Source organism: Zonotrichia albicollis, chromosome 10 (genome assembly GCF_047830755.1).
Source record: "Zonotrichia albicollis isolate bZonAlb1 chromosome 10, bZonAlb1.hap1, whole genome shotgun sequence".
In the NCBI taxonomy this organism is placed as follows: domain Eukaryota; kingdom Metazoa; phylum Chordata; class Aves; order Passeriformes; family Passerellidae; genus Zonotrichia; species Zonotrichia albicollis.
In genome coordinates, this window is record NC_133828.1 from 39,155,550 (window position 1) to 39,172,347 (window position 16,798).

The following is a 16,798-nucleotide window of genomic DNA, read 5'->3' on the forward strand; positions in this document are numbered from 1 at the left end:
GGGGGAGAAATCCTGGGCTATTCTGCCTCAAAAGCAGCCCCATGCCTCTCTCCCAGCTGAGGGTAGGTGGGGTTTGCAGTGATGTTACACTGCAGCATAACAGCCTTGACAGCAAGGTGGGGTTTGCAGCTCTCACTGATATTACACTGCAGTAGTGCAGCCTTGACAGCTGTGGGTGATGCTGCAGCTCAGCTTTGGCCATCAGGAAGAATCCCTGGAGGATCTGGAGCCTCCTGAGCCCTCTGATGCCTCCCTGGTGTTGATGGTTTCATCCCTGTGCTTCAGTAGCGGGGCCAATCCCCAGCTGCACCTTCCTGCTTTTACAGGATATTCCTCTTCCCAGCCATGCTCTGCCTGCCCCACCACCCCCAAAAATAAAATAAAATAGAACAAAACCCTCTGGGTGCATTGGTTTGGGGCTCAGCCTGGGTGCAATGCCAGCATTCAGCCCCTCCCAACAACGTGGCTCTGTTGTCAGCAGGGCCTGATCATTTGGCTGCTCCATCTGAGCTGGAGCTGTGTGGAGATTAACTGGTGTCTGTCCAACCATTTGTCACACAAATAACAGTGCCAGTGGAGTGAAATCCTATAAATCATTTTTTTCCAGGATTGAAAGCTTTTATCAGTTGTGTCACTTCCATTATTCAATAAGTGATCGGTAACAGGCGCTGTGGTTGAGCCAGTCAGTGGTGAACAGCTTAGAGCTGTGGCTTGGGAGGGAGCCTGGGACACCAGCAGCTGATGCAAATTCAGGATTTCATATTTCTCTTTAGTATTTATCTGAGTTGGTACTCAGGGTTGTGCTGGAAAGGTGAAAGGCAGCACAACTTTGGCACAAATCTCTTAATTCATGGTTTGGTCCCTTGTGGTGTTTGTGTGGGCCCTGCCTAATGTTCAAAACATCCAAACAGCAAATCCCATCCTCCTTTTCTCAGCTTAATTCCAGAGCTGACCACAGCAGCTCCCCAGGGATTCCCAGCAGCGACAGCTTTTGGGAAAAAAGTCAAATTACAAAAGTCAAATTACAGGGATGACAACCTTCGTGTAAGAGCAGCCAAAGCCCTGAGCTGGATGGATTTGTGCAAAGTTGTGGGCAGATGCTGGGGAGTAGCAAACCACAAACATCTTCAACCTAATGACTTTACATTTTTCACTGGTATTGTGCAAATTAACATCAGATATGAGGAGCCTCACCCAAGACAGCCGTAGGTGGTAGCAATTCCTGTGGGGGAAGCCCTTGGAAATGCAGGCTATGGAGAGGAGACAAAATGTTTTCTCTGCCCTTGGTAAGATTTTTTCTGTTCCCATGGGGTGTCTCAGTACTGAACTTCTCCCTAGGAAGAGAGCTGGGTTAAGACTCCTTCCCAAAGAGATGGAGAACTGTGCAGCAAGCATTGCTTGGGGAGATCAGCTGGAAGTTTGTAAACTCCTTGTGAGAATTCCACGCTGCTTTGTCCCATCTGAGGTGGCTGTTTAACTGTGCAGGCTCTGAGGAGTTCTAAAATGCAAATTCATAGATTTAGCCTAAAATGGTTGGGTTTGGAAGGGAGTTTAAAGCTCATCCAGTGCTCCTCCCATGGGCAGGGACACCTTCCACCATCCCAGGCTGCTCCAGGCCCCATCCAGCCTGGCCTTGGGCACTGCCAGGGATCCAGGGGCAGCCACAGCTGCTCTGGGCACCTTGTGCCAGGGCCTGCCCACCCTCACAGGGAACAATTCCTTCCCAAAATCCCAATTTCCCTCTGTTTTAACCCATTCCCCCACGTCCTGTCCAATTTCCTGCCAAGCCTGTGAGTGCTGTGGGTGCACTCCTGGGTAGGAGCTTCTGCCAAACTCAGAGTTCCAGTGACCCCTCCATGCTCAGCTGGTCCTCCTCAGACTGAAGGACCCAGCGTCTGCAGGTCTGTGGTTTCCAGTTCAGCCAAGGCAAGGGACTGGGAGTCTCCTGCCCTGTCAGTGCAGGGCAATGTGGAAGCCCAGGCACAAAGGGAGATGGTCACAAAGGTTCTTTTGCAGCCTAAATCATTCCCCTGTCTTTGCATGATCCTTCAGGTTTATAGAGAAGTAATCATGACAGGTGGCTGAGCACTTTGTGGGGGAAGTGAACACAAGGAATCTCTCCAAGCTGGATTTTTCCAGTGAGGAATCCCCACTCTCACAGAAGTTGCACCACAAGCAGGGTGACCATGCTGAACAATTAACAAGGGTGACATGCTGAACAATTAACACCCAGCTCTGGCAGGTTGGCTCCTGCTCATTTTCACAAGTGTGCAAACTCACAAAGAACTCATTTTTATGTTAGACATACACAAATTTGAGGGTTGTGTGTTGGTTGTGCCTCAGTTTTTATTTACCTGTGGCATTCACTTTCTCTGATAAAAATCCCTTCACCCAGGGTTTTTCTCCTGGGAAGCTCAGAGCCTCAGAGAAAAGGAAAACAATTCTGATCTCATTTGCTTCTCCTGTGCTGTGCTCGTGTGGAATGTGTTTGGGGATTGTTCACCCACAGGTGATTGTTCCATTGGGTTCTGCTGGGAGTTGTTTTGGCTCTTTGGCCAATCAGGGCCAAGCTGTGTCAGACTCTGGACAGAGTCACAAGCTTTCATTATTATCTTTTAAATATTTATTATTATATATTATTATTATTTATATTTATTATTATTATTATTAGCATTCAGTAAGTATCTTTTCTCTATTCTTCGGTATAGTTAGTATAGTATTCTTTAATATAATATTGTATTATAAACTAATAAATTAGCCTTCCTGCCTTTGTCAGAGCATTCCCTGCAAATCCAATATTTACCCTTGTGTGAAGTTCCCTTTTGCAGTGGGGTGGATGATGTGGATTAAAGGTGAGCAAAATGGGAGTTGCTAACAATAATTCTGATTTCTGTTCAGTATTTCACATTTCAGAGTGAGTCAGAGCTGGAATAACAAAGTGGCACTGATGCCTAACCTGGGCATTGGGAAAATCAAATTCTTCATCACTTGGATCTACAAAAGAATCTCCAGGAAATGAGAGCTGGGAGAATTCCATAAATATTGGTGCTCAGTCTTGGCTTGCTTTCTGTAAGACACCTTGACAGAAGTTCCCTGGATTCTCCCCCCAAATTCTGCTTCCTCCTCAGCCTTTTTTCTTCATCTCCTTCAAGTGCACTGAGAGGGCTTTAGTGAAGGTGCATTTTGTGTTCCAGGACTGTTCTTGGGCTGGGTGACCCTTCCAGCCAGAGCCATTCCATGCCAGGAGGGCTCTCCAAACCCAGGTGGTTTTTGTAGCACTCACATTCTCTGAAAAAATTCTTTCGCCCAAAATTTTTATTCTGAAAAGCTAAAAAACCTCAAAAAAAAATTCCTATCTCATTTACTTCTCCCCTGGTTTACTCATAAAAAATATATTTAAAACTGGTTTACCCACAAGTAATTATTTCATTAAATTCTAATGTGAGTTGTTTTACCTCTTCCCTGGAAGTGCTCAAAAAATGAATATTTGTGGCACTTTGTTGTTGGGCTTTGTGACATTTGGTCAAGACTTGATAATCTTGGAAGTCTTTTCCAACCCTTGTGATTCTGTGAAATCTAGCTGAGCAGCCAAATAAAAAAAGTAGTAATTTAGTACAACAAAAAAAAGTATAATAGAAGTTAATATTTAGGGTGGAGGCTCAGATGTAATGGCACAAACTGCTCTGTTGGAAATTAAAAATAAGGCAAGGTGCACTGTACACTCCTGGATAGCTGTGTTAATTAATGCCTGATGATTGCATGTTACTCCAGTCATATTTCCAGTTGTGAAATACATGAGAAAAGCAATGGAATGGAGTCAGAAGCTCTGCTTGCTCACAGCTTCACTCACCTGGAGTAATTTTTTTTTTTTAATTTTAATTATTTTTATATATTTAAATAAATACAGATTCCTTTCAATAAAAATATTAAAATGCATTTAAGACAGGTTTTCAATAAGCACATTTTGGGGAGGAGGTGTTTTACATTTGAATTACTAGAGTGGGGCAGCTGGGCTTTACAGAAAACTGTCATTTTAAAATGACAGTTTAAAAGTGGCAGCATTAAAAGTGAAAGGAAAAAAAATCAGTTATGATCTTGACAAATCCCATTTTGTCAGGGAAGTATTTTCGTTTCCTCTGCAGGAAAACCTCTTATGGTCGTTTTGGTTTTTTTTTAAGTCCAGATGTGTACGAAAAAGCAGTGAAATTCCCTTAATTCCATAATAGCTCAGCTGGCCTGGTGAAGTCACCCCAAATTGGAGCTGCCCCTGGGAATGGGAGGCTGGAATGCTCCAGAGCTGGAGCTGGGGCTCTGCTGATCACAGCCAAGCCATCCCAGCCCTGCCACATAGCAGCAGTCAGAGTCATTAAATAATTATACCTTTGATTAGCTGCTTTAACTGTTCATTGCCTTTGAAATATGATAGTATAATTTAAAGCTTTTATTAAAAGACAATTTTTCTAGGTGGTTGAAAAGGATTTTGTGTGTGTGTGTGTGTGTGTGTGTGTGTGTGTAGAAAAGAGCCATAATTTTCTGCTTCAGATAATGAAAAACTGAGAAAAATGTTTCCAATTACCATTTCCTTTTTGTCAATTGGAATCTTGTATGTTTATAGTGCATTAGAAAGGCACTGAAATAATTTAGTGGCTCCTTTACCTACTGCAGAAGTTTGGATGGAGAAATATTGCAAGGGGAGGGGGAGGAAAAAAAAGAACTAAAAACAATTTTTTAGAAATGTTTAATTAAAGTAACTTTTTTCCCCTGTCACCAGCAGAAGTATGAATGTGTTTTCATTTTTTTCCCCCTTCATTTGAAATGTTCAAAGCTGAGGAGAAGGCAAACGTAATTAACTATTCATGTGATTTGAAGTATTGCTTTTAGAGTGTTTGCTGGGTTTGAAATAGAGCTTGGGAAAGGATTTCAGTGGCAGAGGAAAGAGTTGGGGTTTTTTGTACCACACAGTTTGAGTTGTATTTGGGGAAATTTCTGTAACTCAGCACTTTTATTAATTTACTTCCCATCAGCTTGTTTTTTCTGGGTGTTCTGGAGTCTACAAAGGGCATAGTAAGAACTGTTGCCACATGAAATATCTTCTGTTTCCCCTTTTTTTTTTTTTTGTCTTTTGGGATGTGCATCCTGATAATCCCTCCTGCTCCAAACAGAAATGTTGGGAAACTTCAGAGTCACCTTCAGGTGTTTAGAGATGGTTCATTGTGGAAATCTGGTTGAATAAATAGAAAAATAGTGAATTTTATAAGTATGAAAATATTTAAATAATATAATAATATTTAAAATTATACTTATATTCATGATAACATTTATAATAATATTTATGATAATATTTATAATTATATTTATAATTATATTTATAATAATATTTTAAAATAGGGCTTGGAACCAGATCTTTAGGGGTCTTTAAGGTCCCATCCAACCCAAACCATCTCATGAGTCTGTGTTTTCTATAAGATCCATGCACTTTGTGGCATTTTTTCATTTTAAAATGCAGTGTTGGACAGATCTTGAGGGGCAATATATCCAGTTCATTTTACTCAGACATTCATATTTATGTACAGATCTAGATTAGATAGGTCTGGGGTTTGTTTTGGTGGTTTTTTTTAACCCTTTTTTGAGGAATTTTTGTCATTTCTGCTTTCACATAGGGTAAGACAATGTCCAGCCCCTTCACAGCCACAGAGACAGATTTGCATGCAAATTTGCATCTGAGAATTTGCAAATTTGCAAATGGGGATGATCTGAGGATGCCCTGAGCTGCCTCTCAGTGAGATCATTTCAATCCTCTGACCACACAGCGGGTCTGGTTGGACAAGAGGAGAGGAGGCTCCCCAGCCCGCCCTGATGGAGCCACGGGTGGGGCAGGAAAACTCCGGGAAGAGCAGGGAGAGGGATGAAGTTCACCCCTAAATATTCAGCTTTGCCTCCATCCTCCTCTCAGAAATCCGTGTTGCTGGCAGGTGTTACCTGGAGCAGCTGCCCTGTGCTGTGGGAGGAGGATTTCCCTCATTTGCCATTCCCCAGTGTGGAATTGCAGGGCTGGGGTGCCCGGGATGTTTTATTCCTGGCACTGGGCACGGGGAGGATGCTGTGGGAAGCAGCTGACACTGCAGCCCCCTTCCCCCAGCCCGGGTGCAGAGATCCTATTATTTCTGATAATTGATGCTGAGGGCTGTGGCGTGCCTCATTTAATCAGCCCTGCTCAGCACACTCCAGGGATGGAATTCATGGAATTCCTCCTCCACCATGGCTGCCCAGGCTCGGACACAGCAGCCACAGCAGCTTTTCATCAGCTGGCTGAGGACTGTTTGTCCGATCTGTCACAGCCACGCCAGAGGTGACATTAGCACATCTGGAAGGCAGCACTGGAGTGAGGTGTCTGTGCATGTGAACACTGTGCCAGGAATAAAAGTGTGTGTCTGCTTATCAAAATGGGAAAAGAGCTGAATTGGAGCAGGTTGGAAAGGGTTAATGCAGGGTTTTGTTGACTGTATTATCCTGAGCATCCTAAGAGAACTTCCCAGATGTGTCCTCAGATCACACCTGGGTTTAAATTTAAACCCTTCCTACAAACCCCTCCTGCTTTTGGGAACAATGCCAGGGGATGGTGGTGGGAAGGGGGAATTGTGGGAATCCTTAAAATCAGAGGGTTTTAGGAAAGCTACAAAAGGCAGGCCTCAGAGACAGCAGAAATGCCATTAGAGTTAAGCATTAGCCGTAAGATTTGTCAGCAGAAAGTTTTTATAAGAAGTGGAAAAGTAAGGACAAATAGAACAATGGTCTGGGTATTAATGCTTGGCTAGAATACCTCCCTAAGCTACAGAAAAGTTTATCTGCCAAGATATTAGGAAGTTCTAAGCTTAATAATGGAGCTCTGTGCATTGTATTTTAGTGCTTGCAAGCAGGTGTTGTATCCAAAATAAGCAATATTGTTTGACTGAAGGTATGTGTGCTTACAGTGGTTGGATAGAACTACTGTCAATATGCTTTTGCTTTCTGTGATGGGTCCAAAACTTTTAAAGTAAATTGTAACATGCAGTTCTTTGTCTGCTGGTGGGGCTGTGAGCTGCTGGCATCTTCCCATTGCCATAACCATGGAATGAGACTGGTGCTGGAAGATGAAGAGCTCAAGGCACATTCCTAGCAGTCCCATCCCATTTGTGGTTTGTACAGAGATCCCAGGCAGTGATATTGGAGCAGGTTGGAAAGGGTTAACGCAGGGTTTTGTTGGCTGTAGCATCATGAGCACCCTTAGAGAGCTTCCCAGGTAACAAACAGATGTGTCCTCAGATCACATGTAGATTTAAACCCTTGCCACAAACCCCTCCTGCTTTTGGGAGCAATGCCAGGGGATGGTGGTGGCACTAAACACATTTAGTGCAAACCTGAGTAATCAAAACTGGGCAGGACAATCAGGTGCATTAGCAGAGGATAAACAGCAGCCCCATTACAGAAGGCAAACACAGAAATTCTGGCTGCTCACAGCTGTAAAGTTATGTCCTGAGGAAATACAAAGAGAGGTGGTAATTGGGAGTGATTAAGTTTAATTGATTCCCAGTTCCTCTACATCTTACAAAAGGCTGTGCTGGACCTTGGTTTCCTCCTTCCTGTTCCAACACAGCTCTTCTCACCGCGATGTGCAGGTGTAAAATGGATATGATGGATATGGATAGATATATCATATATTGGTTTCCAACCCCAGTCATATGTATATATGAAATACATATATATTTCAGTCATATATATATATATGAAATGTATATTTCAATTATGAAATATATCCAAATCTATATTGGATATAATATATATAGAAAATATATATTTTCTACATATATATAATATAGGAAATTATTTGGATAATAGACAGATATATAGATATATATCTATAGAGATAGATAGCTATGTATAGTATGGTTTATATAGATATAGGGATAGATAGATATAATATTTTTAGATATATTTATATATAAAATATACTGGTTTCCAATCCCAATCATATATATATATTATATGGAAAACAGATTTGCATAACAGACATAGATGTATATATATATATAGGTTATATGGATTATATAGATATAGGGATATAGATATAGCTATAGATATATGAGATAGATATATCATATATTGGTTTATAGACCAAATCATATATATATTAAATATATATATTTCAATCATATATATATAATAAATATATCCAAATCTATATTCAATATCATATATATAGAAAATGTATATTTTCTGTATATATGATATAAAAATGATTTGGATTATAAATAGATATATAGATATAGATATATATCTATAGAGATAGATAGATAGCTATATATAATATGGATTATATAGATATAGGGTTAGATAGATATAATATTTTTTTATATATTTATATGTAAAATATACTGGTTTCCAACCCCAATCCCAATCATAATTATATATATATAATATAGAAAATAGATTTGAATAATAGACATGGATATATATATATATAGATTATATGGATTATGTAGATACAGGGATATAGACATAGCTATAGATATATGAGATAGATAGATAGATAGATAGATAGATAGATAGATAGATAGATAGATAGATAGGTAGATAGATAATATATTGGTTTCCAACACCAATCATATATATATATATGAAATACATATATTCCAATAATATATATATGAAAAATATCCAAATCTATATTCTATATCATATGTTATAGAAAATACATATTTTCTATATATATGATATAGAAAATTATTTGGATAATAGATAGTTATATAGATATATAGCTATATGTAATATGGATTATATAGATATAGGGTTAGATAGATATAATATTTTTATATATTTTTTAATATAAAATATACTGGTTTCCAACCCCAATAATATATATATGAAATATATATATTTCAATCATATTTATATGAAATATATCCATATCTATATTCTACATCATATATATAGAAAATATATATTTTCTATATATGTTTTAGAAAATTATTTGGATAATAGATAGATATCTAGATATATATGTAGATAGATAGATAGATAGATAGATAGATAGATAGATAGATTATATAATATGGATTATATAGATATAGGGATACACAGATATAGATAGATATAGATATAATATATATGTGTGTATATATATATATATATATATATAATATACTGGTTTCCAACCCCAACCTCAATCATATATATTATATAAAAATAGATTTGGCTAATAGACATAGATATGTATATATATAGATTATATGGATGATATAGAGATAGGTATAGATATAGATTAGAGATAGATAGATAGATAGATAGATAGATAGATAGATAGATAGATAGATAGATATAGATTATATAGATACAGGGATAGATGCAGATATAAATATAGATTAGAGATACTGATATAGATAGATATAGATATATAGATATAGATATAGATATAGATAGATAAAATATAGATTAGAGATACTGATATAGATAGATATAGATATATAGGTATAGATATAGATAGATAGATAGATAGATAGATAGATAGATAGATAGATAGATAGATAGATAGATAGATATAGATAAAATATAGATTATATAGATACAGAGATAGATGCAGATATAGATATAGATAGACATAGACATAGACATAGACATAGACATTATAGATATAGATATAGATATAGATATAGATATAGATATAGATATAGATATAGATATAGATATAGATATAGATATAGATATAGATATAGATATCTCTGGAGCTGGCAGCAGAGCTTTTGCTGGGTTTCCTTTGGGGCCCAGGCAGTGAAGGCAGAGCAGACAAACTGAATATCCTGGGGGATGACTGAAAGACAAAGCAGGCAGCTGATGAGCTGCAGGGCCTGCTGCAGCCTGGCTGTGGCTAACAGCAGTGTGCCATTCCAGAGGCAGCAGGCTGGCATGGCTCTGCTCTCCTGGCACATCAATCACCCCACAGAGCCTTTGCTTGGCAGTGTCCAAAGCATCACTGAATCCTTAAAGGCACCTGGAGGAAGCAGGCAGGAGCCCAGAGGATGCATGTGGATGTGTCAGCACCTCAGCATCTCGGTGGGAAAAGTCCATTTGTTGAAAGGGAAGGGAAAGGCCTGACACTTAACACATTAAAATGGATTGTTTCATCAATAGGTTAATAGAAAAGCAGGCTGCAGGATCACTCCTGCACACAAAACGTGCCATTAAAGTGTGAAAAATGGGAAAGGCTCTGGGAAAGGGTCTCTGTGCACTGGAGACCATCTTCCCTTTCAGAGGGGTGCCAAACCTCGATTTTGCCTATTTATATGTAAATGCTTCAGAGGAAAAACAAGTTTTCTGCAGGGCAATTGTGCCTCTCTATTGCAGAGACTTCTTAAACAGGTCTTTAAATGAAAGGGTTTTTTCCACCTTGAAGGATGCACCCAATGGAAGCACTTTCAGATTTGGTGATGGCACTGAGAATGTGTCCTCCTCTTCAGCATGGAGCATTGAAACCTGCAGATTTATTCAAATCATACCTGGCTTAACAGTCAGGGGGTTCAGGCAGTGCTCTTCCAGCTTTATTTCTTTACCTCAAAATGGAGCTTTCTGTTAAAGCCTGGGATGACTTTTGTGTCCTGTTCCTTCTCCCTGTCAGCAGCTGTTTGGTCTGAGCTCCCTGGGGCACTACAGAAATTCCCCCATAAATATTGAAGGAAATTTTTTTTAAATTATTGTATCCTGAAACTGGCTGTGTTGTGGGGTGTGGATGACGTCCTAAAGGGTGAGGGACATCTCTGGTGGGAGGGAGAAGGCTCTGAGGGCCCTTAGGAGAATTCTTGAGTCCAACCACCAGCTCAGCACCACCGTACCCTGTCCCACATCCAAATGCCATTTACACACTTCCAGACAAGGCAATTCCAGCACTTCCCTGTTGTTCCAGTGGCTCTCAGGTGTCCTGGTGTTCTCAGATGTTCCATCTGGTTCCTGTGTGAGAAAACCCTGCCTAACTTCAAGATTCTAAAGAGGGTGACAATATGCTGTCCCTAATGAGCCTGAGAGAAATCTGGTTTTGAGCCAGATTTTCTACTCATTGAGAAGCAGCAGCTCAGAGGATCTCAAAGTTTGGGTCAATTCTGATAAAACAAGGGTGCTGCTATTCTATGTAAAAAATAGGCTTTTTTCCCCCCTCCTTTCCAAATAAACTTTGATTTTGCAGTGGGGGAGGTTTTTTAGAGCAGCCTAGGATAGTGGAAAGTATTCCTGCCCATGGCAGGGGGTGGAACAGGATGGGCTTTGAGGTCCCTTCCAACCCAAACCATTCTGGGATTTATTTTATGGTTCTGCTTGCTCTGAGCTCAGTGCTACAAAGGACATGTGCTGGGATGAGGGTTTAAGGTCATTACATCATCACCTCTGTTTCCAAAGGTGGTGATGTAAAAAGGAGGTCCAAGGGTGAACTCCAGGCACCAAGTGATCCCCACAGGCTTTTGGAGGAAAAGGAGCTCTTGTCTGGCTGTGTTTTGTCATGAAGTAAATCACATTTTACAGTAGCTGTTTTGTCCAGTCCTGTATCTTCTGCACAAATACTTCCTGCCTTTTTTTTTTTTTTCTGTTTTTTTCTTTTTTCTTTTGACTTCTACTGGTCTGTTTTTGTCTATTCCAATAGCAGATCCATTTAATCTTGTCAAATTGTGTCATGTTGTGGTGAGTGAAAGAAGAATCACTCTGAATATGAGGTTTTCCACACTGGCCATGGATTGCAGGGGCTGTGTGGTCCTTGTGTGCATTTTCTGTGTGTAGCTCTTCACGTGTGAACAGGCTCGTGCTTGGATTTTACTTCACATGCTTTTTGATGTTTCTTTTCTTCCCTTTTTCATTGAAAAAAAAAAAAAACAAAAAAAATTTTTTTTCTTCCTTCCCCTTCTTTTTTTCTTTATTTTTATTCTCTTTTTTATTATTATTTTTTTTTTCTCTCTTCCCCTCCTGCTCTCTGGACGCAGCCAAACGCAAAGCTTGGAAACTAAACCGTGTTGGTAGCCTGCGAAATATTTACAGCAGCAGCAGCACCAACACCGAAGGTAACAACCCCACCTGTCCCAGCCAAACACCTCCTCTCTCCCCCCTTTTTTTAACCCACCTCTGCAGAATTTCACCCTCCCTGCCCCTCTCCCTGTGCCCCTGGAGATGAGATTTGCCCCAAGCATGCGTGTTTGTTTCCACCCCGTGTTTGCAGAGTCATTCCACTTGGTCTTTTCATCTTTCTGTTCGTGCCTTTTGTTTTGCCATTCATGTTCCTTTCAGCTTACTTAAATTTTGACCTTTCCCTCTAGTCGTGGAGTGGTGATGTTTAAATTACTTCAGGAACCCATTTTCTCCTTTTATTTATTTTTTTTTAAGAGATACATATATATATATTTTCCCTTTCTCCATGTGGGCACTCAATGTAATATTTCCCAAGTTATTACGGTTTTTAAAAGTGTTAGTATCAGGTGTAATGATCTGTAGCCAAATACAATAGTGTGCCATGACATTTAAGTAACAATCTTAATTTGTTTTGTGCAAGCCTTCTCCATAATGCTCTTTGCAGCTCTAATCCAGAGGCGAGACAGTGCCGGGTCATTTGCATGTGCTACTCTTGCTTGTAAATTCTGGATATTGTTGTATTTCTAAAGGTCACCCAGTGCCAAAGTTCACAAATTGACTTACATTGCTGGTTTTTTTCCCCCACCCAAGGCACCAGTCATGCCTTCTGTATAATAGCACATGGAATTTTATGTATTTATTCCCCCCCTCCCCTCTCCACCTTCAAACAACACAATTACAAACTTCCCTTTTTTTTTTAATATATATATTTTTTTTTATTTTTATTACAAATGTCAAAGGTCAGAACAACTCGCAAACCAAGCAAGGAGGAGGGGAGGGGGAGGAAAAAACCCCACCAGCAGCATCTCCAGCAGCATGGAAGAGGGATGGTGGAAGGAACAGGGAATGCAAAATAGGTCACAACTCAGTAATCTCGCTATAAGGGAGGGGGATTTTTTTTTTCTCTTCACTTAAGTGCGAACCAAATGGGTCAAGTAATCGCCAGCTCATGCCCTAACACTAATTGACTTATTTTGGAATGATTAGAACTGTAATATTTTTCTTAATGTCACTGTTTTCTGGGCTGTTGATTTTAGTGATTGCCAAGCGGTGGCATTAAATCTCTTGTAAATTTTAAATTGCATGCTATTTCTGTAAACAAGTCCCTCTGTTCACATCCTGATCATTAACCTTTGGTGATTTATATCACCAGCCTCTTTTTGCACAATTACAGCCCAGGCTGCTGCTGGGGGCCTGGCTCTCCCTGCCAAAGTGTGCACAGGAAACAAAAGTGGGGTTTTATTCCAGCTTGTTAAGGCAGCTTTTTTTTTTTTAAACTATAATTTTATTTCATTTCTCAGCCCAAGTGTAAAATTATTGCCTTTCAGAGCTGCTAAACTGGCTGGTTTGATCCTTTCATTGTCTTTTCAAATAAATATGAAAAGACAGAGAGTGGCTGTCAGATATTCATAAGTCTTGGGGTTGTCTTTTTTCCACAAAGACACTTTAATAATTTTCAATTTTCTATTTGCTTTTTATACCTCCCAGCCCTGTTTTTCCTCTGATCAGGTGTGTTTGTTGCTACAGGTTTAGTGCTTGAGAAGCTTGTGAGTTTTTATTTACCTGTTCTTAAACTGCAGCAGAGGAACAAATATCTGGAATTCCCTTGTGTTTTACAGATCAAGGTTTTGTAGGGCCTGTCTACTTTGAGGATATTTTATCTTACTGATCAAACTGAGTACTGAAGGCACCTTGGTATGGAAACACAGTCCTGCTGGCCATGGCCCAGAAAGTTTTGAGACACAACATCAAAATGAAATTGTAAAATTGGGCAAATGTATCATTTTTTGGATGTTTTATCCCCCCCCAAAAGCTGGAGGTTCAATGTTCTTAGCTGTGAGCTGGTACTGTGTGAGAGCTGGAATGGTGAGACATGCAAATGTGGAGTTAATGAGCATTGTAAGTATTAAAAACCACATGTTTGGATAATTATGCCTTCAAAAAAGAGAACGATGATGGGAAATGACAGTCCAGAATAACAAATCTGCTTTGCTCCTTGGCACACGCTTGCTCAGTGCCACTCACACCTATCCACACACCAAAAAACATTTCCCTCAGCTTCAGCCCTGGTGTGGAAAGCTCTCCAATCATTTTTAGCTCCCTGCTGGTGTTTTCAGGTGCCCTGCCAGGTGGGCAGAGCTCAGCTGGAGCCGGGGGAAGCTGCAGCCCAGGTGCTGCTCTGGGTAGCTGATGGTGATTTTTGTGCTACCTAAAGGCCAGACAGTATTAAGGGAATAAAAAGCAGTTTTATTTCTTGAAGGGCCTTCAGGAGCTACAGCCAAAAAATGGACAAAGGTTTTCATACTTCTATAAGTTTGGGCCATTTGCATATTGGGAGTTAATCTCTCAATTAGAGCTGCAGGTAATGAAATCATTTACCCGAAGTTTGTTTTCCCAGCTCACTTTTGTTTCCATCTCTCAGGGTGTCCTTGATTCCCAGGCCTGGAGAGGAATTGTGTGTGACCAAAATGGGAAAGCAGTAAAGAACACTTTATATGGAGTTTAGAGTTATACACTAAAGAGTTGCAGGATTACAAATACAGGAAAAATAGAAAAGCTGAAATCCTAAGGCCTCAATAATCCCCTGCATGGGGGGACTCTGTGCTTGGGCTTCCCCATCAGAGGGGCTGCTCTCTCCTGGCTGTTTTACAGCAAAAATAAGGGATTGGGTGGGATTTCCCCCAGCTGTGGGATCCCAGCTGAAGGGCTCAGCCTTCCGAGGGTGTTACAGAGTCACTGAGGCTGGAAAAGCCCTCCCAGCCCATGAGCCCAGCTGTGCCTGATGCCCACCTTGTCCCCAGCCCGGAGCACTGAGTGCCACCTCCGGCTGTTCCTTGGACACCTCCAGGGATGGGCACTGCACTCCAATCCCTGAGCAGCCTTTCCATGCAGAAATTCCTGCTGATGTCCACCCTGAGCCTGCCCTGGCCATTCCCTCCCTTCCTGTCCCTGTTCCCTGGAGCACAGCCCAACCCCTGCCTTGCCCCAAAACTGCAGAGTTACCTCTTCCATCAGATCTCTCTCATTACAAGAAATCGCCCTTTCATTCATGTTAGAGTTTGCCTGAACTCTCTAGCTGTCAGATTTTCGGTGCTTTTCCATAGGGAGCCAAATGAGAGAGTCCCACGTGCTCCCTGTTGCAGGCAGCCAGGCTTGAAGCAATCCTTTGCTTCTTTAGGGGGAAAAATAGGCAGTATTATATAAATAACAGTGAGTGTATAATATTATATACTAGTATACAACATATAATAGTATATTATATAAATAGCAGTGAGTGTATAGTATTATATACTAGTATACAGTATGTAATAGCATATTATATAAATAGCAGTGAGTATATAATATTTATACAGTATATAAATAGAAGTGAGTATATAGTATATACTAGTATACACTATGTAATAGTATATTATATAAATAGCAGTGAGTACATAATATTATATACTAATATACAGTATATAATAGTATATTATATAAATAGCAATGAGTATATAATATTCATACAATATATAAATAGCAGTGAGTATATAATATTTATATAGTATATAAATAACAGAGAGTATATAATATTTATATAGTATCTAGCAGTGAGTATATAATATTTATATAGTATATAAATAGCAGTGAGTTCTAATTCAAACAAACCCCACTCTGGTTTTAAGGGTACCTTGCACCTGTTATCATGGGTGCATTATTATTATTATTAAAATACAGAATAATTTCTGTAGTATTTCTGTAGTATCATTAAAACACAGGATAGTTTCTCCTGTACCAACAGATTTCAGGCCAGGTTGGACAGGGCTTGGAGCATCCTGGGATAGTGGAAGATGTCCCATGACAGAGGGTGGAGCTGGATGAGCTTTATGGTCTCTTCCAGCTCAAACCATTCTGTTATTCTATGATTTTGCAGCACAGCAGGAAGGATAATCTCTAAGGAACTAAAAACCTGTACTCTGCATGGATAAAGATATTAAATCCTGATTTTCCCCCTCCTTACTGTTGCATGATTTTGGTTGGATTTGCTGGGCACTGAGGGAAAACTTTTTTGTTTGGGTACTCATACTTGGCAGTCCCAGGCTACCTGTGGTTTTAAAGTCATGCTGTTGCTGCCATGCAGGAAGTTACATCTAAACTAGATTTTTTTTTTTTAGTTTTTTTTTTTTTTTTTTTTTTTTAGTTTTTTAGTTTTTCTGTCTAAGCTGAATTTTTAAAAATGTTTCAGCTTGGGTTGTCTTGGCACCCAAATAAAACATCAAGCCCAAGAGGCAGAGGGCTTCAGTGCCTTCAGCCTTTCCCCACCACTCAGAGAAATGTGATTTAAGTCAGAATAAAACTCTTCCAGTGGAACACAACCTTTACCAAGAGCTGTGGGCAAGCGACAGCAGAGCTGCCTTGTCCTGATGGGGTTGATTTTCAGAACTAATTAGATTTAGACACTGGGTTTGGAAAGGGGAGAGAAGTATTAGCATAGCCATGCCCAGTGGGACATGGCACAAATATTTCCTTAATTGAGGCTGCTAATAAACATACTTATCTGCCAAGTGAGGGGGGTGATTCTCACTGAGTGGCAAAGGTGACTGACCCAACACCCATGGGACATAAATAACACAATTGTTGTAAACAAATTGTGCTTGTAAACAACTCCTGTTGCTTCCCAGGGCAC

The 16,798-nt window shown here is 39.9% G+C and overlaps 1 protein-coding gene across 16 annotated transcripts in view; it reads left to right on the forward strand.

Moving 5' to 3' along the window:
- AGAP1 (ArfGAP with GTPase domain, ankyrin repeat and PH domain 1) overlaps positions 1-16,798 on the forward strand; it is a 332,749-nt gene that overhangs the window by 262,484 nt on the left and 53,467 nt on the right. For 9 of the 16 annotated variants that reach the window (XM_074548902.1, XM_074548903.1, XM_074548905.1 and 6 more), the window contains one exon: positions 11,994-12,071. The exons of the other annotated variants lie outside the window; for them this stretch is intronic. In XM_074548902.1, coding sequence (XP_074405003.1) covers positions 11,994-12,071 — 78 coding nt within the window. The remainder of the gene's footprint in view (positions 1-11,993; positions 12,072-16,798) is intronic. 16 annotated transcript variants of the gene reach the window in all.